Source organism: Nicotiana tabacum, chromosome 17, assembly GCF_000715075.1.
Source record: "Nicotiana tabacum cultivar K326 chromosome 17, ASM71507v2, whole genome shotgun sequence".
Taxonomy (NCBI): Eukaryota; Viridiplantae; Streptophyta; class Magnoliopsida; order Solanales; family Solanaceae; genus Nicotiana; species Nicotiana tabacum.
In genome coordinates this window covers 129047217-129073756 of record NC_134096.1, presented here as the reverse complement: position 1 = coordinate 129073756, position 26540 = coordinate 129047217, and the positions used below count along the sequence as shown (strand labels likewise).

The 26540-nt window shown below is 34.4% G+C and overlaps 2 protein-coding genes across 2 annotated transcripts; both read right to left on the bottom strand.

The window, feature by feature from the left end:
* Positions 1–1723: 1723 nt before the first annotated feature.
* LOC142171638 (methanol O-anthraniloyltransferase-like) lies at positions 1724–5293 on the bottom strand. The gene is made up of 2 exons (XM_075235063.1): positions 4780–5293; positions 1724–2801 (listed from the first exon to the last, which is right to left on the bottom strand). The coding sequence occupies exons 1-2, from the start codon at positions 5224–5226 to the stop codon at positions 1863–1865; spliced, it is 1386 nt and encodes a 461-aa protein (XP_075091164.1). The 5' UTR covers positions 5227–5293; the 3' UTR covers positions 1724–1862.
* An 11394-nt stretch (positions 5294–16687) lies between these two features.
* Positions 16688–21373, bottom strand: LOC107793392 (alcohol acyl transferase 1 allele GSa-like). The gene is made up of 3 exons (XM_075235885.1): positions 21286–21373; positions 20509–20616; positions 16688–17622 (listed from the first exon to the last, which is right to left on the bottom strand). Exons 1-3 carry the CDS (start codon positions 21371–21373, stop codon positions 16703–16705), a joined length of 1116 nt encoding a protein of 371 aa, XP_075091986.1. The 3' UTR covers positions 16688–16702.
* Between the last annotated feature and the right edge of the window lie 5167 nt (positions 21374–26540).

Sequence of the window (26540 nt, the reverse complement as noted above, 5' to 3'; positions counted from 1 at the left end):
CCTCTCATGTTTCTCTCTTGATGATATACACGCGGGTATGAAAAAAAAATTATCAGTGATTTAGTACGTGATGATAGGCTAGAAATACAAGTTTTTGGCTACTTTGCACCTATTATTTGCTACACTTCAACTGTGTTTGAACTAAAATATCGATAATTTATACTCGTTACGTATTTTTTGTTGTGTAGGTTGAGAATCCAAGCTAAAATACATTTTTGGAGCTTAATTAGATAAATAAAACTTTGAAGTTTGATAGTTAAGTCGGGATTGAATACGGGGTCGGAGATAGTGTGTGTATATATATATATATATGAAAAAGTGAGAAAAAATGTACAAAGCCAAGATTTGCACTAACACCTCCGTGCTCAAGGGTGTGTGGTATTTCAGTGACTTGGCAAATTGCATCAGGAAGGAAAAGGGGCAGTCTTCTAAATTTGTCCACTTACACGTGATGTTGGACTTTGTGTACACCAAGGTTGCTGCCTATTTAATTGTTAGGCACAATTGTGCACTTCTATGAAAAGTGCCACTAATGCGGCGTCCCGTGCGTCGCGCTGATGTACTAGTGCAATATTTTGCGAGTTATTTCGGTTCGGTTCAGAGTGAGTATTTTAGTTTAGGTCTGTTCATATTCAGTATAAATATACTATAAACACGATTTTTGAAGGGAATTCGACCTAGGAGAGTTTTGGGAGAGCTACCACGTCTTGAAAATACAAGATTTTATAAATTCTCTTGCCAATCGATGTAAAAACGAGAGTTAGTATTATAAAATTGTCTTTGATGTTTTCTATGTTCTTAAACGTATTTGTGATAACTTTCTCCATACCTATGGAGTAGTTTTTTCCTAAGGTTTTGACGGATATGGTATTTTGATTGATATTTGTGGATTAACTCTAATTTAATTGTGTGATTACGTGTATGGAACTTTGAATTGTTTTCAACTTTATTCACCGATTTATTTAATCGAAAGAGAAATATTTTGGTGATTATCTTTACATTATTTGATTTGGTTTAATTTAGTGATTCTTCTAAGTAATCGAGAGAGCTTTTTGAATTATTGATTAAACCAAGTTAGGTGAATATTTGAAAGACGTTTTCCTAAAGACTAGTCCATTAACATATTCTTGCATATCTTCACAGTGTTTTATATTAGTTTATTTTGTAGAGTTCAGATTTAATCGAGAGATGAATCTTAACCTTACGTTTAAGCTAATCATCGAGTGAATTTGTGAGAATCATTAGCACATTAGAGTGAATTTAAACAGAGTTAGATCTCAAATAGTCATCTTACACATATCCTGTCACGACCCTTATTTCTCCCATTGTTTACAACCTGTTAGTTCAACTCTCCTTCTCCGTGATGAGGTCTAATTATTGGTAATCTTAATTTAGTAGTTAATTGTAGTAGTAATTACTCGAAATCAAGTGTTGATCATCCTGAATAGCAAATAAGACAGAAATTACTCGAATATTGTTTAAATCCAATGCATGTGAAGATGATAATTTAACTATACAATGTTTCGCTAGCGAGCATCAATTTCGTGTTGTATTTTGCGCTTGTCAAATTTTGGCGTACATTGCCGTAATTGACAATAAATAGTGATCAAAATAATTTTTTGTACTAATTCGGAATTTAGTTCTTTTTTCTTTTTGTGTTTTTTTTTTTTTTAGTTAACTTGTCTTCAAGATTTCTTTTGTAGTACCTGACAAGTGCTAGGAATAAAACTTGAAAAAGTATTGTTGATATTGAACTCTAATTGATGTTGAAAATGGAGTACAAGCAGCCTAAGAAAATAGTTGCAGAGTTAGCCGCTGAACATTATAACAAGGCAGCTATATGTTATTCTAGTTCTCTATTGTTATATTTTGGCTCTCCTAGCCGGTATGTTATGCGCTATAACGACGGGCTGAAATTTTGGATTGTGACAAGTATCTTGTACAATCTCTTGAAATTTTTTCATGGCCAGTGGAGGCAAACTTATAGCTATCAAAATACCTTTTTCTCCCATGTTATTTTTAAGAGGAAGACAAAAGCTAATCACAGATATAGCTTTTGGAACCCCTCCAAAAATAGGCAATCCCCATCCAAAATCTATTTCATCAAATCCAGCAGATCTATTATCTGAGATAATAAAATTCCAAGATTTTGTCAACTCCAGTCTCCCTTTAATCACCATTAAATCCGCCACTGATCTGACGTATTCTTCGTTCATTTGATCTTTAACTTTTCTAACCAAATCAATTGCATATGTTAAAGGACTTGAACATAACAATCCTGCTTTTGATACTGCTGCTGGAGAAACCCATGCATTCCCATAATATCCTAAGGGGAGTTCAAATTTTAGTGATTTTCCACGTACATTAACAAGGTAAGTCAAATGGACAATCTCTTCGGGATGCAGACCAAGAGCAATCGTACGACACTTCCATAAAAATGCAACTAATAACTCGAATTTTTTATAAATTACATGTTGGTTTGGAGAAATGTGGTCTTGAATTGCTTCCATCTCTTTATTTCCAAAGAAGAATGAGTGTTGTATCAACTTAGTATTGTCTTGATCCCATGCATTAATATTATTGCTTTTGTGATCATCAAACTCATGGTGCGTACATGTAATGCATGGGGATGATCTAGCACTTAAGATATGCCTTTGCCATACGGGTAATATAGTAGGTGTTGAAGCTCCTTTGATCAATTCAGTTAAAGCATTTAGAAACAATTTCACACCATAGGCATCCATCATAGTGTGATTTAATCTGAATCCAACAGCAAATCCTCCACAGCTAAAACGGGTTACCTATATATAAATATATATATAGAGAGAGAGTAAGGGGGAGGGGGTAATCATATGTTAGCTTAAGTAAGGGAACTTTGATGACTATGGGAAATTAAGTCATGAACAACAAACTCTTGGCACACATTACGCTAATTAGATTTATGTTCATTAGCCAAAAGTCACTTTTTACATAAAAAATATTTTACTATGCTCTAGTTATTACAATAGTCACTTTGACTAGATTTTGTGTAAAACTTTCACTTGAAAAGTCTATTATGCCATTGACATTATAAATTCTCTCATTTAAGTAATACCTTCTATATTATATACTTATATAATATATTTTTACCTAGCTATTTTGCTTATATTTAAAATAACTTTATATTATTTTATTTATTATTTTTATAATATATCCATACATTTAGTTCTCCCCTGACACTCAATTTGTTTAATCATATTCAAAGATGAATATATTTAAAAATATAAAAACAACAAAAAAATCTTATTTTAATATTTATTTAAAATAATAATAAAATATTTATTTAACAAATAATATTATTTTTTTAGTCAGTGACACTTTTTTTAAAGTATTCAAATATATTTGTATTTAATATTAAGTTTTGTATGCTTTCTCTATTAATATTATTTATTTTAAAGTGTTAATCTTATATGTTAGATTACTAAATGTGAGTATTTTATTTATTTGATTAACGACTATGGCTTGGCTGATAAATATGTGAACTTTAATTTTATAAATTTTATTTTAAAAAAATTATTAGGCATGGTTAAGAATGTTGACTTGATATTTGTTCACAGTAATTTATTGACAAATTTAATAATGTGACCTATACAACAATAACATACCGAGTAATATTTTACATTGTGGGGTCTGGGGAAGCTAGTGTGTATGCAGACCTTACCCCTACCTTGTGAGGATAGAGAGGTTGTTTTCAATAGACCCTCGGCTCAGGAAATATATATATATATATATATATATATATATATATATATATATATATATATATATATATATATATATATATATATATATATATATATATATATATATATAATGTTATATATCTTGAAAACTAACGTTAAGGAAAAATTAAAAGTACAAATATATTATAAAAATAATAAAGAATATAATATTAAGTTATTTTAATTATAAGTAAAATACCTAAGTAAAAATATATTATATATAATATGGTAGGTATTACACAAAATTGGAGGATTTATAATGTTAAGGGCATAATAGACTTTTCAGGTGAAAGTTTTATAAAATCTGGTTAAAGTGACTATTGTGATAACTAGAGCATAATAAAATACTTTTTGTGTAACAAAAGAAAGAAAAATGACTTTTTGGTAATGAATATAAAATTGAATGACTTTTACATAATCAAAAAAGAATGATTTTAGAGTAATGAACGCAAAGTTGAATGACTATCCATGAAATTTACTCCGATTAATCCATATTATTTGGTCGATTAACAATATCAATAGTAATGAAGTCGTCTAACATTAATGTCACTATTCCTTTTCCATCACCGGAACCTCATTAAGTTTTTGCAAAAAGTTCTTTTATAGTCGCGACACTAACTCTAAAATTTAGCAATTTATGTAAATACTAACATATATATTTTTCCAAAGAGATTACTTTATCCATCTGGCTTCATCAATATATTAAAGCAAAATGTGACACTGAAATTATAGCGCAGGGAATAAATGCCTGTAAGGGCGTTTTTGCTGTTCAAGAAATAAAAAAGAAGAATTTTCATAAGTTTAAATTCTAAGGTAAAAAATATTTACACAATCATGTCATTTATTAAATAACTACATATAAATCTCTTAATTGATAAATATTACTTACTATAATAGATAATTCCGTAAAAATTCAAGTAACATGCTGCTGCTATCACAAGTTAAAAAACCTTCACATTATGGACGTATATATAACTTAAATCATTCCATCTAAATCAAACATAAGGAGATTGTTTACCTGAACTAACAAAAAAGGACAGCCAATGATACCAGCAGAACCAGGCACATTATATAGCAGTTGATCCAAGTATGGACATGGTGGTTTAATGGAGTCTCCTAACTTGTCAAGCTCCACTTGGGCATCAGCTTCTACAAACAAGATTCCTTCACCATTGCAATCCACAACAAGCTTCCTATCAGGCATTAATTCAACGATCCTACCAGCTAATGGATAGTAAAACACTAGTGTCTTTGACAATCCTTCTTTGATGAGATTTACAGGATCTTTGCCTTCCATTGAAGGATTATATTTGTAAAACATTAATATGGGAATTTGAAAACGAAGACTCCCTTGATCATCTATATCAGAAAGATGTTTTCTCTCACGAGGTGTTGTTGTTGCTGGAATTACTAATTCTGGCTTTTGCAGCGTCATTGATATCACTAATGGTCTTGAACTTGACATAGTTTTGTTTCTGAATTGAGGTTTGCACTAATTCATAGTACGCATTTGGGTTTGGATTTATAGAAGTGTGTAAATGATTCAATATCGGCCACAAGATATTATAACATGTTACTTCTTCCAAAATACGTCATCTAAATTGAAACAGAAAGAGTAGTATTATTCTTTGTGAAAGTAGATAATTTAGTGGTATTATTATTTGTTTCTCCAAATATAGGTAATTTGTGTTTAGTTAGCCTGTTATTATTTGTTACTTTGTAATTATCCGAATTTACTTGATAGCTTGTTTTTATAATAATTTGACTAAAATTTCTCATCCCGCTAGTTGGTATGATTTAATATATAGTCTCGTTACTTTCCTGAAAAATGAGGTGAAATAACATATTTTCTTGTGGCAGAGGTTTAATTCAATAATCAGTACAAGTAAATAAGATATCATTAATATATCAGCCTGTGCCGCGTCAGCTATGATAATCGCATGTAACTCATTTATTCCATTTTTTTCCTTCTTATGTGTAGTCGATGTTAATTATTTTGTCATTACTTGTTGTGATTTGGTAATTCGTCTCTTGTTTTCTTCTAAGTTTGTCTTCTTGCTTTGCTGTATATCACAACAAACTTTGAAAAGGATTGTGTCCAATCTATAAACAAACCACCTAAGACTCCTAGGCAACATCACCAATAAGGCTAGTGATGACGGAAATATGGATATTCTGGTGAAAGTGGAAAAGGAAACTTGGAGGGTTGGGCTTTTGTTTTTGGTCTCAAGCAGAAAAGGGCCAATGGAGAATTGGTTTTAGTAGTTAAATGGGCTGGGCTGGTTTTTCCTCATCCTTTTTTAGAGGTTGACCTTAGAAAGAGAGGATTTGTGTTTTGGGGTTGTGGAAAATATTTATCAGATCCTCAGACTATGTCAAGAGACATGGAGCTAGTCAAGGCTGTTGTGAATTTTAACCCGAGTGGGGCCCGTCCATAAAGCAGGTAAAGCAACTGATTTAGGCCTCACATTTGTGGAGGTCTCATTTTTTTTTTTTACACCTATTAGTCTATATATAAGATTTAAAAAAAAGTTATGTGAAGTGAAAAAGTTTGATTTCTTTATTTAACAAATAAAGAGATGAAAGATTTGCAACTGCTTTGATTTCTGCCAAGCAAATTGCATTTGAAATTACTATCGAAGCCGAATTTCATAAGAAACGTGTAATATATAGGAAGAAACAATTTGAGGAGAATGTTAATAATGAAATCTCAAAATCTCTCGAAGTGTCCTTTAGACTTGATTACTTTTTATACATACCCCCTCTAGTCCATAATAAATGACTTTTTAATCTTTGATGTGCCCCTTAAGAAAATACTGACTCCTAGAACAAAAATGTATTTTGACTGAATTATCCTTAATTAAAATTTATATGTTGTTAACTTGACACATTAAGATATGTAAATAAGGGCAAGTTTTGGAAAAATAAAGTTAATTCCTTCTTGATTATATAAAAAGACACTTATTTTGGACCAAAATAAAAGCCAAAAAAATCACTTATTATGGGACATCGGTGCCTTTCTTCATTCGGGCCACCAGCGCGGACCCGTCGTTTCTTCTTCTTCTTCTTCTTCTTCTTCTTCTTCTTCTTCTTCTTCTTCTTCTTCTTCTTCTTCTTCTTCGTATTCATCCCTTAGATGCAGAACTGATTCCATGGTCAAGGGAATGGTATTCTTCTTCAGCTTACGAGTCATCCACTTCTTCGGTTTTGGATCTTCGGGAACGGAGGCCCTTTTCCTCTTATTATCCTTCACCGGCTTTGGAACGGATGCCGAAGCCTCTTCCTCGATGGATGAGGGCCTCAAAACCGAATCCTTGCCCACGCCTACATACGGGAAAATTTATTGAAGTATATGGAAAACATCTCGTTCGAACTACCAAAAAGTACGAAAAATGGGCTTACCATAATTTTTGGCCTCCCATTGGCCCTTTGACAAATCACACCATGAGTGCGCGGCGTATGTGGAGGTCGAAACCAGAGCTCGTACCCAGTTCTTGAGATCAGGAACTGCGCGGGGCATCCAAGGAACCGCTGCATCACAAAAAGGGGAATATCGGTTAGAAAAGAAATGAAAGGGCAAAATAGAAAGAAGTAACAGCAGAATTACACTTACGTTTCATATTCCACTCCTCGGGGAAAGGCATATTTTTAGTCGAAATCAGGTCTGAAGTCCTTACTCGAACAAACCTTCCCATCCAGCCTCGATCCCTGTACTCGTCTATGCTCGAGAACAGAGCCTTGGTAGCCCGACGCTGAAACCCTCCTCGAAAAAGGCGAGGACGGTACAATCGGATGAGATGGTTGAGGGTGAACGGCATCCCCTTGATTTTGTTCACAAAGTATCGTATCAAAATAACGATCCGCCAAAAAGAGGGATGGACCTGGCCTAGGGTTATTTTGTATTGACGGCATAAGTCAATAATAACATAATCGAGGGGACCTAACGTGAAAGGGTAAGTATACACACTTAAAAACCCTTTCACGTAAGTGGTTATATCTTCGTTAGAAGAAGGGATTATTATTTATTTGTTCTCCCAATTGCAACCTTTCTTTAGCTGTTTGAGGTGCCTCTCGGTTATCGAACACATGTACCTCGATACTGGCTCACATCGGCCGGGAACCAATGAGCCTTTATCAACCTTAAAATCAGAGGTAAGAACACACGCCCCAGGAACGCACTCCTCAGGTCGTGGCTCTACCGGTGTTTCATCAGCGGCAGACTGTGAAGATGAAGCTTTCTCTTTCTGAGGAATGGTTTGTGATGTTTTCGCCATTTTTGAATTTAAAGGTCGAAAATAGAAGAAAGTGACAAAGATTTAATAGTTTTGAAGAAGGACTTTTGTAGAGAGGAACCACAGATTTGCGAATAAACTTAGAGGGTACGAAAAAGAACTTGAAAAATTTGGAAGATTGAAGATGTAAAAGTGACAAATAGTAAAAGAAAGGGCTATTTATAGATTAAAACAATGGCGGTTATAAATCAGCGGTGGCCGACCACCGTCTGACATAGATTAATTGCCTTGAAAAACTAAACCGACGGGACAGCTACCACGTGCGTCATAATCGAGCCCAATGTGAACGTCAGCTTATAATCTGATCGAACTGTTGTGAAATCATGTCGTTTCTCGCTACATCCTTCTCAAGAAACGAGGGGACTATCTGTGTACGGTAAAAACCAGTTAGTCCTTCGTACGAACTGGTTTAAATGGTAATACATCGGATCGGAGAAGCATCTTCATAGTTTCAGGTTAAGGTTCGAAGTCAGGCCACCAAGCATTGAGCCCGACGGACCAATCAATGTCAAGCTCGATGTTATTATCTAGCCCGAATCCAAGTCGAACTATGATGCAAAGTAAAGTTATCAAGCTTATGATTCAGAGACCGACCAACACTGACCCCGAATCAATACAGGGATCCGAGTCAGAATCGAGCACGAGTCAAGACCGAAAACTCGAGTCAATATCGAGCTCACAGGCAAGAGCCGTTGCAATCCCACTAGAGGAGAGGATCCTGGCAGGAATTATGGAAAAACTAATTTGTCATGGGTATCCCACTATGTATTTTTAATTATATCTAAAAGTAGGATCCTCCACTATAAAGAGGATGGCTACATTTCTGTAAAGGACAGCTTTTTGGCTTACATTGTAACTCAAGCATCATATACTTCTATACTGAAGAATTATTCTTTCAAGTTTCATAAATTGATTCATCTTGCTTAGTCCCAAAAGTCATCTTCTTTCCAACCTCGTTTATTCTGCATGCTTTGCAATCTGTATTTGATATTTCTATTTATCCTACGATTTGTATTAAGTTACACCACGTAACCTTAGAACTACGTACAAATTCAACTCTATCCATTTTTTGGGTAAACAATTGGATAATAGAATTCAGAAAGATTACCTATATAAGGTATGGTGCACGTAGAAAGTATACAAAGAATCCGAGATTCTCGCTTTTACACAAGCAGTAGAACAAGATAAGCAATCAATTAATTAGCCGTGAAGATTTGCTATCTAATCGAGATTACAAGGAGCCTTGCCAAACTATCTAAGACTATCAGAAGCTATTAAGGAAAGTCTAGCAGTGCACAAAAGAATATCTCTATTCAAAGACTTAGTGGCTATGTATGGAAAGAGCAGAAAGAAAAATTATTTTGTCCTGCAATTAAGGAGAGACCCACAAGGAAAGGATTTCAAGTTAGACAAAGTCTATATTCTGTCCAAGTTAATAAGAAGCAATTCAACTTCAGACAAAAAGCACAAATCATACTGGTACGAAGGAGGATCTCATGGGGTGACCAAATTTATATCAACGTTAGATATGGAAACAAATATTTCTCCAAGCAAACATCAAGCAGCAGTCAATATCAATTATGGAAGCAAATAACTTCAAGAAGAAATAAATCAAGGAGTTGACATTCAGTAATCAGAGAAGATTTACTCACAAGGGTTCAGAAAAAGATATTACTCCAAGATTCAAGTAAATAATCATAAATGGATGTAGCGAAGAGTGCTAGAATATTCAAAATTCCCTTGGATCATGAGATAGCCAGAACAAGTTGAAAAGGCTATAAATAGGCATTTCTAAGAAAGAAGAAAAGTACGCAGCCTTCAATACAATTGTCTATCCAACTACAAGTTCTTTATTCTACTCTTAACAAGCATTGTAATTCACTTTTAGTAGATTTACTGTATACACAAAAGAGTGAAGAGAGACAAAAAAAATATTGGAGAGGCAGTGTGTCCTTAGAGGTTGTGTCATTATTCGTTTCTTTGGTGACTAAGTGAAAATCAAAGAGTCGTTGTTGGTGAGCGAGTAAAAACCAACCTTTTGCGTTGTTGGTGAGCGTGTTAAAACCAACCCTTGTTCGTTGTTGGTGAGCGAGTAAAAACCAATCTTGTAAATGTTGGTGGTGAACGTTGACAATCACACAAGCTATACTCAACTCATATTACAAAGTGATCAAGAGATAACATCCTTGCAACCCAAGCAAACTGGAGTAGGATACCACAATGGTTCCGAACCTGTATAACATTCCTGGTGTCATTTACCTTACTGCTTTCATATTTTATTATAAGCAATTATTATTTGTTGAGATTAGTATTTGATAATCAAATTACTAACAATATTGTGCAGGTTGTCTTCGTATTAGTCGACTAGGTTTGAGGAGTAGTCGATTAGAAATTTCAAAATGCTACAATTCAACCCACCCCCACCCCTTGTACTTTCAATTGGTATCATAGCAGGTCTCACATCTTTAATTTTGCTTAACAGCAAGTGAGAAAAGATCCATGGCAGGTCATCAAATTACTGGAACCATACTTCAAGAGGGTTACTCAACAAGAAGGCCATCGTAATTCAATAGTCAATACTATATCCATTGGAAAGAAAGAATGAAGGATATGTTCAATCGATAGATTATCGAGCCTCGCTAGTTATTCATAATGGACCAAGGCCTATTCGAACAACAATGATGGAAAGAATCTTGTAAAAGTGGAATCTATATTTGACTACACAAAAGAACAGTTGGATATTATGAAAACAAATGCAAGAGCGATCAACATGCGCTATTGTGCGATTAATGAAGAAGAATATAAGAAAATATCCACTTGTGAGACTGCTAAAGCTATATGGGACAGATTGATTTCTTTATTTAACAAATAAAGAGATGAAAGATTTGCAACTACTTTGATTTCTGCCAAGCAAATTGCATTTGAAATTAATATCAAAGCCGAATTTCATATGAAACGTGTAATATATAGGAAGAAACAATTTGAGGAGAATGTTAATAGTGAAATCTCAAAATCTCTCGAAGTGTCCTTTAGACTTGATTACTTTTTATACATACCCCCTCTAGTCCATAATAAATGACTTTTTAATCTTTGATGTGCCCCTTAAGAAATTACTGACTCCTAGAACAAAAATGTATTTTGACTGAATTATCCTTAATTAAAATTTATATGTTGTTAACTTGACACATTAATATATGTAAATAAGGGCAAGTTTTGAAAAAATAAAGTTAATTCCTTCTTGATTATATAAAAAGACACTTATTTTGGACCAAAATAAAAGCCAAAAAAATCACTTATTATGGACCGAAGAGAGCAGTAGACAAGGTTATTTTTCACTTTAAAATAGATTTGAACAATTAGAGGCATATGAAAATATTTTTGGTTTTATATTTAGCGGTAAAAACTGAGATCATTAGTTGATGGAAATTTGAAAAAATATTGCCTTTATCTTGAATGCTCCTTAAATCATAATAATCAACCCAATATTGATAGTTTAGATTTATTTTCTGAATCAAAAATAGTAAGAAAAATAGTGCAATTAGAAGATAATAATTTAATTGATATACTCAATCAAATAAAAAGGTTTGATTATTTTTCAAATGCCTATATTACTTATAGAATAATGTTAATAACTCCCATTACCGTTGCTTCAGTGGGAAAAAATATTTCAAAATTAAAATTGATAAAACCTTATGTAAGGCCCCGTAAAATATTTGCTAAAAATCCGGATTCCGTGATGCCAAAGTAGGCGTAGAGGTTAATAGTAGTAGAAATTCTTCGGACTTTTTGGATTGAACAATGCACTGGGGGGTTGAAGGAAAACGTTGGGCAGAAGTACGCATTTCTGCGGCCCATTCTGCGGCCGCAGAACTATTTGCGGAGCGCAGACTGGTCGTAGAGTGGGGCAAATTTCTAGGTATTTTTTATGCCCAATTTCGCGGCCTTTATGCAATCGCATAACTGTTTCGCGGGCCGTATTCTAGTCGCATATCCTGTCTTGGGATTTTTTGGAGGGAGGTTCTGTAGTGCACTATACGACCGCAGAACCATTTTGTGGTATATTATGCGACTGCAGAACAGGTCTGCGGGCCGCATAGTGACCGCAAACCAGGTTAGTTTTTTTTTTTTTAGTTTTGGCACCCAATTTCGCGGTCATTTCGCGGATCGCATAACTATTATGACACCCGTTCCGGAACTTCATTTTTGATATTTTTAAACCCGATCCAATTCCGTTAAAACACATCCCATAGACCATTTTGAGCACATTTCTAATATTTTAGAGTGAGAGGGAGAGTTCTTAGAGTGGGGGAGCAATTTTTAACAATTGCCCATCAATTCTTGCTCAATCATTGAGGATTAACAAAGGAAGTCTTCACCCTAAAGGTAAGAATCTATGTCCTAGCTCTCAATTTTAATTTTTTATAAAATTGGGATAATTAGAGAGGCAATTATTCAGTGTGGGGGGAGGGGGAGGGGGATTGTTGTCTTGCATGCATGTATCCTTGAAGTATGTGGGAAGATTGTGAGCTAAAAATAGTAGAGAGTGGATTGAAAAATGATGGAATCTTCCACAAAAGAGCCCTTAGAACCTTAATACACACCTAGTGTTTGATAAAATACTCAAATGAGCTAAAACCATGATCATCTTCCTAATTTTTGGTTCTACTTGTTATATTTCTAAAATAGATTGAAGTTGCTAAGAATTTCGGATCATTTTAGAGTTGAGAAGCTCAATTGAGGTATGTTGGCTAAACCCCCTTCTTCTTAGAATCAAATCCCACGGTGTTCATGTAATTGGAGCAAGTCCTTGATCATTATTGAATTGGCTTTTCCTAATGTGGTTGTGTTAAGGGATGTTTGTTCAATGTTTATTCTAAATGCTTCATCATGTCATCTTGCCATTTGAGAATATGTTCAAAATGTGAAATATGTGTTAGGAATGTTAAAACTTCATGTCAAGACCGAACTAAGGGTTATTATGCCAAATTATATGAAAGGCTTCTATGTGCCTAAGATTTCCTAAATTGCTCATATGTGAATTAATATCTTGAATGGGAAGCCCTATTGATGTTGATAATGATAATGATATTTGAACATGGAAAAGGGAATTGGGATTATGAAATACGGCCAAGTGCCAAGAATGACTTTGTAATTGTTAAGAAGTACGATGTGAGATGATTGACTGAAGAAGGTAATGTCTCAAATGAGATGGCCTAGACGATCGGGCCGAGATCGGACTCCATATAAGAACACGGTGGTATTATGGATGAAATTGTGGTAATGTCTCAAATAAGATGGCCTAGCCGTCGGGCCGTGATCGGACGCTATGCCGCACACATGGTGGTACTGTGCTGAAAATTATAATGAAATTGTAGTAATGTCTCAAATGAGATGACCTAGCCAATCGGGTCGAGATCGAACTCCGTGTAAGAATACAGATGTATTGTGAATTGTGGAATATCGATACTAAAGATCACACAACCTAATAATATGAAAATTGACTTGAAAATGTATATGATCCTTAACTTGTTATTTTAATATTATTTGAAGCCCTTATTGAATTCTGGACTATTCCTCTTGTATTATTATTCATTCTATTGAGCTGGTGTTTAGCTTTACATACTAGTGCTATTCGACGGTACTAACGTCCCTTTTGCCGGGGGCGCTGCATCTTTAAATGGATGTAGGTGGTTACATAGCAGACAATGTTGATCACAGATAGCGTTGCATCCTCTTCTTAGCGTACTCGGTGAGCCCCATTTCATTCCGGGATCATGTATTATACCTTTTGTTTATATTGTGGTCACTTTTGAGGTATAGTCGGGGCTTTGTTACCGGCACCATCTTGACTCTCTTTTGTATCTTTAGAGGCTCCGTAGACGCTATGTGGATTGTACATGGGTATTAGAAAGGTCAAATGGATTAGGTTGTTTTTTGGATTTTTGTTCCACTAAATCACAAAATGTATGCTTTTTTGAAACTTAACAGGAAGAAGCAAAAAAATGAAATGGTTTGGTAATGTCTATGCATATGGTCCTTCTACTGGTTAGCTAATAAAAACATGTCTTCTCTTATCATGGGTGAGTTGGGTAGAAAGTATCTAACACGCTTACTCGGCCGGGTTCACTCGGTTGAGCGCCGGTCGTGCCTCCCGAGGTTGGGGCGTGACACCTTAGATCAACAATGTCTCAAAGATATTAAATGAACTAGCTATATTGTCAATTGAGAAAGACTTATTAGAAAAAATTGATTATAAAAAATTAATAATAACTTTGCATCTAAAAAAAATTAGAAAAATAGATTTCAAATAAAAATAAAATATTTTTTATTAATAAAAAATTTAATGCCCCTCATAAAGTTTGGCTTTAGGCTACGAAACTGGTTGGGCCGCCCCTGTTTTAACCTATATGTTTTTTAACCATCTTAATCATATTATCAATTAATATTTGTAGAGAAATTTACCTATATTACCTAACAAATGACCTGATTGGATAAATATGTTTTATATTATCAGTACATAGAAGTTAAATTCTTCCTAAGTTAATTCAAAGCAGTTGTGCCCGAGGAGTAGAACGATAGTGTTAGGTCCGACACAACAACCTTCACTACTTTGCTGTAAGAAACATAGTCTGTACACGGACTAACATCATATGCAGAGGCAGATCCAAAATTTAAAATTTATGGGTTGTTGCCGTAATCTCTAATTAATATACAATAATAATTGGGTTCACAATTAGATATTTAGTAAATTTTTTAATAGAAAGACATTGTCTATTCAAAAGTTACTACTCTAGATCCCCCACTGATCATATGCATGAATCATGACAAATAGAATAGTTGCACAGGGAACATAACGTTGTAACATTTAGAAACAGTTCAGTTACCAGAAGCAACAGGAGGAGCACTAGAAGCATCTTTTAACCTGGGTTGTACTGTTATGCCTGTGATCACGCCGGTTTATGATATTTAGCATGTGACCATGACGGGATGGCAGCACGTTGAATTGGCCGTGCTTGTGTGTAGATATGGATCCATCTCTCTAGGGTCGTCCTCTCATGTTTCTCTCTTGATGGTATACACGCAGTTATTGAGGAAAACTGATCAGCGATTTAGTACGCGATGATAGGCTAGAAATACGAGTTTTTGGCTACTTTACACCTATTATTTGCTACACTTTAACTGTGTTTGAGCTAAATTATCGATAATTTATACTCATTACGTGTTTTCTGTCGTGTAGGTTGAGAATCCAAGCTAAAATGCATCTTTGGAGCTTAATTAAATAAATAGAACTTTGAAGTTTGATAGTTAAGTCGGGATTGAATTCGGGTCGAAGATCGAGTATATATATGAAAAAGTGAGAAAAAATGTTCAAAGCCAAGATTTGCACTAACACGACCGTATTCAAGGGTGTATGATATTTTAGTGACTTGGCAAATTGCATCAGGAAGGAAAAGGGGCGGTCTCAAAAATTTGTTCACTTACACGTCATGTTGGACTTTGTGTACACGAAGGTTGCTGCCTATTTAATTGTTAGGCACAATTGTGCACTTCTATGAAAAGTGCCACTAATGCGGCGTCCCATGCGTCGCGCTGATGTACTAGTGCAATATTTTGCGTCGTTGGTGAGCAAGTAAAAACTAACCTTTTGCGTCGTTGGTGAGCGTGTTAAAACTAACCCTTGTTTGTTGTTTGTGAGCGAGTGAAAACCAACCTTCTAAACGTTGGTGGTGAACGTTGCAAATCACACAAGCTATACTCAACTCATATTACAAAGAGATCAAGAGATAACATCCTTACAACCCAAGAAGACTGGAGTAGGATACCACATTAGTTCTGAACTAGTATAAAATTCCTGGTGTCATTTACTTTCTTGCTTTCATATTTTATTAGAAGCAATTAATGTTTGTTGAGATTAATATTTGATAATCGAAGTACTATCAGTATTGTGCAGTTGTTTTCGTATTAGTCGACTAGAAATTCAAAACGGCTACAATTCACCCCCCCCCCCTCCCCCCTTTGTGCCTTCAATTAGAATATTAGAGTTGATTTAAATAGAGTTAGATCCCAAATAGTTATCTTGCACCAATCCTGTCACGATCCTTATCTCTCCCATTGTTTACAACCTGTTAGTTTAACTCTCCTTCTCTATGATCATGTCTAATTATTGGTAATCTTAATTTAGTAGTTAATTGTAGTAGTAATCACTCGAAATCAAGTGTTGATCATCCTGAATAGCAAATAAGCCAGACATTACTCAAACATTATTTAAATTCAATCCATGTGGAGACGATAATTTAACTATATTATCTTTGGCTAGCGAGCATCAATTCCATGTTGTGTTTTATGCTCGTCATATATTGGCGTACGTTGCAGGGATTGACAATCAATAGTGTTCAAAATATTTTTTTGTACTAATTCAGGATTTAATTTTTTTTTCTTTTTTTCTTTTTTTGTTTTAGTTAACTAGTCTTCAAGATTTTTTTTGTGTAGTACCTGGCAAGTGCTAGGGATAAAGCTTGAAAAATTATTCTTGATATTGAACTCTAATTGATATTGAAGATGGAGTACAAGCAGCCTAAGAAAACAGTTGTAGAGTTAGCAGTTGAACATTATAACAAGGTTGCTATATGTTGTTCTAGTTCTCTATTGTTACATTTTGGCTTTCCTAGCCGGTATGTTATGCGCTATAACGACGGGCTGAAATTTTGGATTGTGACAAGTATCTTGTACAATCTCTTGAAATTTTTTCATGGCCAGTGGAGGCAAACTTATAGCTATCAAAATACCTTTTTCTCCCATGTTATTTTTAAGAGGAAGACAAAAGCTAATCACAGATATAGCTTTTGGAACCCCTCCAAAAATAGGCAATCCCCATCCAAAATCTATTTCATCAAATCCAGCAGATCTATTATCTGAGATAATAAAATTCCAAGATTTTGTCAACTCCGGTCTCCCTTTAATCACCATTAAATCCGCCACTGATCTGACGTATTCTTCGTTCATTTGATCTTTAACTTTCTTAACCAAACCAACTGCATACGTTAAAGGACTTGAACATAGCAATCTTGCTTTTGTTACTGTTGCCGGAGAAACCCATGCATTCCCATAATATCCTAACGGGAGTTCGAACTTTAGTGATTTTTCACGTACATTAACAAGGTAAGTCAAATGGACAATCTCTTTGGGATGTAGACCAAGAGCAATCATACGACACTTCCATAAAAACGTGACTAATAGCTCGAACTTTGTATAAATTGCACGTTGGTTTGGAGAAACTTGATCTTGAATTGCTTGCATCTTTTTATTTCCAAAGAAGAATGAGTGTTGTATCAACTTAGTATTGTCTTGATCCCATGCATTAATATTATTGCTTGTGTGATCATCAAACTCATGGTGCGTACATGTAATGCATGGGGATGATCTAGCACTTAAGATATGCCTTTGCCATACGGGTAATATAGTAGGTGTTGAAGCTCCTTTGATCAATTCAGTTAAGGCATTTAGAAACAATTTCACACCATAGGCATCCGTCATAGTGTGATTAAATCTGAATCCAACAGCAAATTCACCTATGAATATATATATTGGGGGGGGGGGGTTAATCATATGTTAGATTTTTGGAGCTTAATTAGGTGTTTTCTGTTGTGTCGGTTGAGAATCCAAGCTAAAATACATTTTTGGAGCTTAATTAGATAAATAGAACTTTGAAGTTTGATAGTTAAGTCGGGATTAAATTCGGGGTCGAAGATCCAGTATACATATGAAAAAGTGAGAAAAAATGTTCAAAGCCAAAGATTTGCACCAACACCTCCGTGCTCAAGCGTGTGTGGTATTTCATTGACTTATTGCATTAGGAAGGAAAAAGGGGCAGTCTTCTAAATTTGTCCACTTACACGTGATGTTGGACTTTGTGTACACCAAGGTTGCTGCCTATTTAATTGTTAGGCACAATTGTGCACTTCTATGAAAAGTGCCACTAATGCGGAGTCCCGTGCGTCGCGCTGGGCGACGTACTAGTGCAATATTTTGCGAGTTATTCCGGTTTCGCTCAGTGAGTATTTTAGTCCAGGTCTGTCTATATTCGGTATAAATATACTATAAACATGATTTTTGAAGGGAATTCGACCTAGGAGAGTTTTGGGAGAGCTACCACGTCTTAAAGATACAAGATTTTATCAATTCTTTTGTCAATCGATGCAAAAACGAGAGTTAGTATTGTAAAATTGTCTTTGATATTTTCTATGTTCTTAAACGTACTTGCGTTAACTTTCTCCATACCTATGGAGTAGTTTTTTCCTAAGGTTTTGACGAATATGGTATTTTGATTGATATTTGTGGATTAACTCTAATTTAATTGTGCGATTATGTATATGGAACTTTGAATTGCTTCCAACTTTATTCACCGATTTATTTAATTGAAAAAAAAATATTTTGGTGATTACCTTTACATTATTTGGTTTGGTTTAATTTAGTGATTCTTCTAAGTAATCGATATAGCTTTTTGAATTATTGATTAAACCAAGTTATGAGAATATTTGAGAGACGTTTTCCTAAAGACTAGTCCATTAACGTATTCTTGCATATCTTCACAATGCTTTATATTAATTTATTTTGTAGATTTCAGATTTAATCGATAGAGGAATCTTAACCTTACGTTTAAGCTAATCATCGAGTGAATTCGTGAGAATCATTAGTGTTAACTTCAAGGTTTCACGTATTGATTTTGATGATAACAAACCAACATAATTATTAATCAAAGAACATTTACTTGTGATAATCTTATTCTTGCACAGATTTATTCAAGAAAGAAGATACTGGTAAAGATCCAAACAAATATGAGAAAGCGAATATCATGTGAAAAATTTATGAGTGAAAATATTATTATCAAGGAAGAATATTTTCAGAGATTTTATCTCCAAGCGTCATAGAAGGAATTATATTTGAAAGTCAAATTTTAAATATTGAATGACTTACTATAATATCAGAAGAAGAAATTATGGAAATTATAGAAGGAAAGTTTTTCAATATCTTGAAAGGAAAGTTGCTAAAATCATGGAGAAGATCTATTATTTTGTGGAAAGAAGATACTAAATGGAAGAGAAACTACAAGGCCAAGGAAGAATATATTTTCTATGGGGAAAGAAAATATATTTATGGGTATAGTATAATCTATATTATGGAAAGAGCTTTGGTCAACTAAAGAGAATATTGGTTAGCAAGGAAAGAAAATTCAAAAAGGATCATCTACTACAAATTCGCTGAAGTGCTAAGAAGCAAGGAAATTGTTCAAGAATGAAAAAGGATATTCACCACAATTTGTAGAGGAAAAAGAAGCTGCTGAAGATTTCATTTCAGACATGGCAAGGAAACAAATCAAGGAATATCTATTTGTTATCTGTCAAGACAAGGAGTGTGATTCTTATTCAAATCAAAGGTATCCAATAATTAAGATATTATGATAAGTTGCTGGGAAGTATTGGATAATAGAATTCAGAAAGATTACCTATATAAGGTATGGTGCACGTAGATGGTATACAAAGAAGTTGAGATTCTCGCTTTTACACAAGCAGCAGAACAAGATAAGCAATCAATTAATTAGCCGTGAAGATTTGCTATCTAACCGAGATTACAAGGAGCCTTGCCAAACTATCTAAGACTATCAGAAGCTATTAAGGAAAGATTCTTTGCTACAACTATTAAGGAAAGTCTAGCAGTGCACAAAAGAATATCTCTATTCAAAGACTAGTGGCTATGTATGGAAAGAGCAGAAAGAAAAGTTATCTTGTCCTGCAATTAAGGAGAGACCCACAAGGAAAGAATTTCAAGTTAGACAAAGACTATATTTTGTCCAAGTTAATAAGAAGCAATTCAACTTCAGACAAAAAGCCACAAATCATACTGGTTCGAAAGAGGATCTCATGGGGTGACCAAATTTATATCAAGGTTAGATATGAAAACAAATATTTCTCCAAGCAAACATCAAGCAGCAGTCAATATCAATTATGGAAGCAAATAACTTCAAGAAGAAATAAATCAAGGAGTTGACATTCAGTAATCAGAGAAGATTTACTCACAAGGGTCCAGAAAAAGATATTACTCCAAGATTCAAGTACATAATCATAAATGGATGTAGCGAAGAGTGCTAGAATATTCAAAATTCCCTTGGATCATGAAATAGCCCGAACAAGTTGAAAAGGCTATAAATAGGCACCTCTAAGAAAGAAAAAAGTATGCAGCCTTCTATACAATTGTTTATCCAACTACAAGTTTTTTATTCTACTCTTAAAAATCATTGTACTTCACTTTTAGTAGATTTACTGTGTACACAAAAGAGTGAAGAGAGACAGAAAAATATTGGAGAGGCAGTGTGTCCTTAGAGGTTGTGTCATTATTCGTTTCCTTGGTGACCGAGTGAAAACCAAAGAGTCGTTGTTGGTGAGCGAGTAAAAACTAACCTTTTGCGTTGTTGGTGAGCGTGTTAAAACCAATCCTTGTTCGTTGTTGGTGAGCGAGTGAAAACCAACCTTGTAAACGTTGGCGGTGAACGTTGAAAACCACACAAGCTGTACTCAACTCATATTACAAAGTGATCAAGAGATCCTTGCAACCCAAGGAGACTAGAGTAGGATACCACAATGGTTCCGAACCTGTATAAAATTCCTGGTGTCATTTACCTTACTGCTTTTATATTTTATTATAAGCAATTATTGTTTGTTGAGATTAGTATTTGATTGAATCGAAGTACTAATAATATTGTGCATGCTGTCTTCGTATTAGTCGACTAGGTCTGAGGAGTAGTCGACCAGAAATTTAAAAAGACTACAATTCGGGGGTCACCCCCCCTCCCCCTTGTACTTTCAATTGGTATCAGAGCAGGTCTCACATCTTTAATTTTGCTTAACAGCAAGTGAGAAAAGATCCATGGCAGGTCATCAAATTACTGGAACCATACTTCAAGAGGGTTACTCAACAGAAGGCCATCATAATTCAATAGTCAATACTATAGCCATTGGAAAGAAAGAATGAAGGTTTATGTTCAATCAATGGATTATCGAGCCTGGCTAGTTATTTATAATAGACCAAGGCCTATTCCGAACAACAATGATGGAAAGAATCTTGTAAAAGGGGAATCCATATTTGACGACATAAAAGAACAGTTCGATATTATGCATGCAAACAAACGCAAGAATATAAGACTGCTAAAGCTATATGGGACAAATTGGAAAATATACATGGGGACACCAATAAAGTTAAAGAAATTGAATCCAAGTCAACTCTTGAAGAATCAGAAAATGGTGAAGATCGAGAAGACTTGGCCATGATACCCAGGACGAGAAAAAAGAAGAGTAGAAAGAAGCAGAATAGAAAATATCAATCCATCCAGAATCATAAAAAAAACTATAAGAATGAGGCTCAACAATAAGAGAACGTATGTTGCTATGAATGTGGTAAACCTGGACATATAAAATTAAAATGTCCTAACCTCAAGAAGAAGAATCATAAAATCTCAACTTGGAGCAACGAGGATGATCAAGAAGAAATGACAAACATATATCTCAAGGAAAGAGGAGAAACTCACGAGGTGTGCTTTAATGCTATTCTGGATTGTGATCTCAAGAAAAGGAATTACAAATCTTGGAGCGACAAGAATGAATCTGAAGAAGAAAGCGATCACGAAAGAATGGAGAACCTATCTTTCATGGAAATAGTAGAAATTGACAAGGTATATCCTACTCCTATTACGTATTGCGATAAAGTGATGAATTGCAGAAAAATATTGAATTAGTTCTCAACGACCTTGAGAAAATTCTCAATGAATATAATAAGTTGAGGAAAGAGAAGAAGAATTAGGAGATCCAACTTGAAGAATATAACAAGTTGAGAAATGAAAAGAAAGACTGGGATATTCAGCTTGAAGAAAATCTAGTGAACAACTTACTTCAAGAAGAGAATTCTGAGCTTCGCAAACAAATAACCAGCTTTCACAAATCCTCCGGCCACTACTTTGATCGAGCAAAGTCGACTCCCAATTTTAACAGCTATAAGTCGACTGAAAAGGGAGTAAACATTCTATTTCAAACATGTTGACTCAAGAAAGTTTCAAGTCGACTAAGGTACATGCTGGTAAATACTCTACTTCTATTGTTATATGTCACTACTGTGGTAATTTTGGACATAAGGCATTTGTATGTAATTAAAGTCATGTTAGATCAAAAGTCATTTGGAGACCTAAGCAATTACATGTATTTCCAATTATACAAGCTACTAACCATGAAGGACCCAAAAAGGTTTGGGTACCAAAAATAAACTAATTTATTTTGCGGAAATTCCTAAGTCCATCCATAAAAAGGATCAATAATGTTTGCATATTGGTTGGTCGAGGCACTTGCTTAAAGATGTTTCAAATTTCTTATATATTCAACAGAGGATGAAGGAAATACGACGTATGATCTAAATAAATGACTGGTATCACTAAGGATTATTCAAGTTCTTCTCGCTGCATTAGATAACACATATCTAGTTATTGATTTAGTGAAGGATAGCCTGGTATATACATGTTAGTCACCTATATACACTATGAGTCCACTAGCTAAATCACATTGTTACTCTATTTGGTATTATTTTTTATCCATGACTTAGAGACTCTAAATAGCTTGAGTATAGGTCTTTCATAAACCATGTCACTTGCATAAGATATTAGGACAAGCAAGCATGTGATTTTATTAATATCGTACAAACATGATTCATGCCTATATGTGTCTTAGATTATTCTTGAAGTGAAAAATATATGTGTGATATTTGCTTTCCTGATACGAATACTAATGTTTCATTCAAGCCAATAAAGTTATTCAACCTTGAGGTCACTTCTGCATATGAAAATTTTCGAGCAATACTCAAAAGCTTGAAGACAAAAGGTATGTATTTCTACTATTGATGATTATTCACCTCAACTGGGTTCTGTTCTGGATCCATGTTGGAGAACAATTCATATGAGATATGATATGAAGAAAAATTAATTATTGATTATGTTCATCCTTTTGGTCAAATGTCTATCCACTATCATGAAAATGACAAAAGTTGGTAAGATTGACGGTATCTTCCTAACCCTTGCTACCAGCTAATCTTATGGACATGAGTTTATCTTACTGCACTAATGTATCTTTGAGCAAGAATGTAAATGCTGATTGGTATTGGTGCATTCATACAAGCTAATCTAGAAAATCCTTGAGGAACATTATGGTGAATGATGTATTCTAGAAATACAAGAATAATCGAATAAAATCGAAAGAGATAAAGTATGAGAATCGACCAAGTGTACCACCAAGTATATTCAAAACTAAGCTTGATGTAAGGTATTGAGAAACAAAGGTAAACTTATAGATCAAGGTTTCACAGCAAGAAGGTGATTGAATTTGAGAGTACAAGGGAGAATTAACTTTCCTCTTCAAATCTCAAAACAATGCAAAGCAAGAAAGGAAGTTCTTTCATATGGCAGAGCATTCAAAAGAACTATTCAAGAGGCTTGCATTAGAACTTTATAGTACATAAGTACTCCTGTGAGCCGTCTACTTCTCTAACCAAAGAGAAATATGCCAATGGTAAGGTAATATGCAAGTATGTCTCGAGGATATTGAAATATTTTCTCAATTTGAGGAAAGAATTTGGTATCTTAATGATATCCTAATGTATCCTTTTTGGTAAAAATGATTCATTATCATCTTACCTCTTTTGTGTTTATCATTTGTGTGATTTCAATTCTATGATAGCATGTCTATGGCTCGATTCTATTAGAATAGATTCAAAATTGTGTCGTACTCCTCTACGTTATTGGAAGTCCAATAAGTCTCTTTAAATATTTGAAATTATTTTTGGTTGACCTAAATGAACTGAAATTTCTCATGCTTCGTGTGGTCAGCATGATTTGGTTATTCAAGAATTTTTCCAACTGAATCAAACCTTTGGTATTGATTGCTTAGGGTTTATTATACTTGTCGTTGGTTTCACTTTAAACTGGATGAATTAATGGATTGTGCATTTACCTCTGGTGGTTTGAGCGTATGCTATATTATTGGTTCTAGTAATTTATATCCTATTCCACGATGATGAAAAAAGGGGGAGAAAATAAATGTGTACAAAAGCTCAAAAATTCAGGTAGAATGCACGGAGATATGGGGAGCATAATTGAGGAATGCATAGAGTGAGGGGAGTTCACACTTGATGTACTACATACATTTCGAGAAGATTACTTCAGGAAAGTAACCTGTTTATCTAGCTTATTCCATCACTGTCTTTAATTAAGTGTTTGATTAAATTTTCTTATTTTGTACTCAATGGTTTGCCATCATCAAAAAGGAGGAGATTGTTAGCTTCAAGGTTTCACGTATTGATTTTGATGATAGCAAACCAACATAATTATTAATCAAAGAATATTTACTTGTGGTAATCTTATTCTTGAATAGGTTTATTCAAGAAAGAAGATGCTGGTAAAGATCCAAACAAATATAAGAAAGAGAATATCATGTGATAAATTTATGAGTGAAAATATTATTATCAAGGATGATTATTTTCAAAGATTTTATCTCCAAGTGTCATAGAAAGAATAATATTTGAAAGTCAAATTTCAAATATTGAATGACTTACTACAATATCAGAAGAAGAATCTATAGAAATTATGGAAGAGAAGCTTTTCAATATCTTAAAAGAAAAGTTGTTAAAATCATGGAGAAAATCTATTATTTTGCGGAAAGAAGATACTATATGGAAGAGATACTACAAGACCAAGGAAGAATATATTTTCTATGAAAAGAAAATATATTTATGAATATAATATAATCTATATTATGGAAAGAGCTTTGGTCAACTAAAGAGAATATTAGTTAGCAAGGAAAGAAAATTCAAAAAGGATCATCTACCACAGATTCGCTGAAGTGCTAAGAAGCAAGGAAATTGTTCAAGAATGAAAAAGGATATTCACCACAATTTGTACAGGAAAGAGAAGCTGCTGAAGATTTCATTTCAGACATGGCAAGGAAACAAATCAAGGAATATCTATTTGTTATCTGTCAAGACAAGGAGTGTGATTCTTATTCAAATCAAAGGTATCCAATAATTAAGATATTATGATAAGCTGCTGGGAAGTATTGGAAAATAGAATTCAGAAAGATTACATGAGCATCTAAATGAATACTAGGCCTAACTAATAAAAATACTGTATGAAAATATAGAACAGTATAATAACTGAAAGAAAGAGAGTTAAGGTCGGCAGACTCCAGGCAGCTACCTTGATAGTCTCCAACTGATAGCACTGTGAAATCTAACAGTCGTCGTGTCCAAAAGCAATCGGATCTGCACACGAGGTGCATAGGATAGTATGAGTACAACCAACTCAATAAGTAACAAGACTAACCTCTGGGTTGAAAGTAGTGATGAGCTCTGCAAGTACAGTCTAGTACATAAATAATGGTACAAAAATGTAGGCATGCTTTCAAGTTCAACAGTTAAACTCAGTCAAGAAAAAATAGATCAATACTGCATGATATGGGAAATATGACATCTCAGTAGAAAGAACTCATGTATTGCTGGTCACAAATCATTCGGTCACTCGGTACTGTTCAAGGCCAATCTAGCCCAGGGATATTCCATCCCATATATATACACATCGACTGACAGTCAATCACTCAGTACCATATAAGGCCAATTCAGCTTTGGAAAATTTATCCCCAAATATAAATGATACGGACAAGATCCATGTCCAGGGAAATTTATCACAATATAAATAAGAAAGGCAAGTCCATGTCCTGGGAAGTCCATTCCGAATATATAATCATCTACGCTCACTAGGGGTGTGTACAGACTCCGGAGGTGCTCCTTCAGCCAAAGCGTGATATAAAGTCGATATGGACTTCTGCAAGCTGGCATGCCCGATCCGTATAATAATAAAACCTATAAGGCCTGCTGCAGGCGGGCAGCCCCAATCCATATAATAGTAAAGCCTAAATGACCTGCTGCGGCGTGGAACCCGATCCCAAAAATATCCTCACAATCAAGCCCTCGGCCTCACTCAGTCATCAATCTCTCCAGTCTCTTGGGCTCAAAATATCATGAAAATCAGCCCAAAAATGATAATATGATGTATCAATTAATAACAGAGACCAAAATATGACATGAAATGAATGAACATGATTGAGTATGAAATTACAATTTAAAACATTTAATTCAACAACAACACGACCCCATGGGTCCCAAAATATCAGCACGTAACCTAAACATGATCTTTAATAAGAGCCTCGACTCAATTTATCTAACACGTGGAGGATACACGGGTAATAACTAGTTCTTTAAAAAAAATTTAACTCCACATAATTTATTTAAGTCACAATTTCTATGGCGCACGCCCACACGCTCGTCACCTAGCATATGCATCACCTTCAACGATTGATATAACATAACATTTAGGGATTCATGCCCTCATAACCAAGTTTAGAAA

Coding starts and splice junctions, on each gene's coding strand:
- LOC142171638 (XM_075235063.1), bottom strand. CDS start 5,226: ATGTCAAGTTCAAGACCATTAGTGATATCAATGACGCTGCAAAAGCCA. Junction 2,802..4,779: donor GTCCTTTTTTGTTAGTTCAG/GTAAACAATCTC, acceptor ATTTATATATAG/GTAACCCGTTTTAGCTGTGG.
- LOC107793392 (XM_075235885.1), bottom strand. CDS start 21,373: ATGGCCAAGTCTTCTCGATCTTCACCATTTTCTGATTCTTCAAGAGTT. Junction 20,617..21,285: donor AACTTTATTGGTGTCCCCAT/GTATATTTTCCA, acceptor AGTTGAGTACAG/CTTGTGTGGTTTTCAACGTT. Junction 17,623..20,508: donor GCTCACCAACAACGCAAAAG/GTTAGTTTTTAC, acceptor ATATATTCATAG/GTGAATTTGCTGTTGGATTC.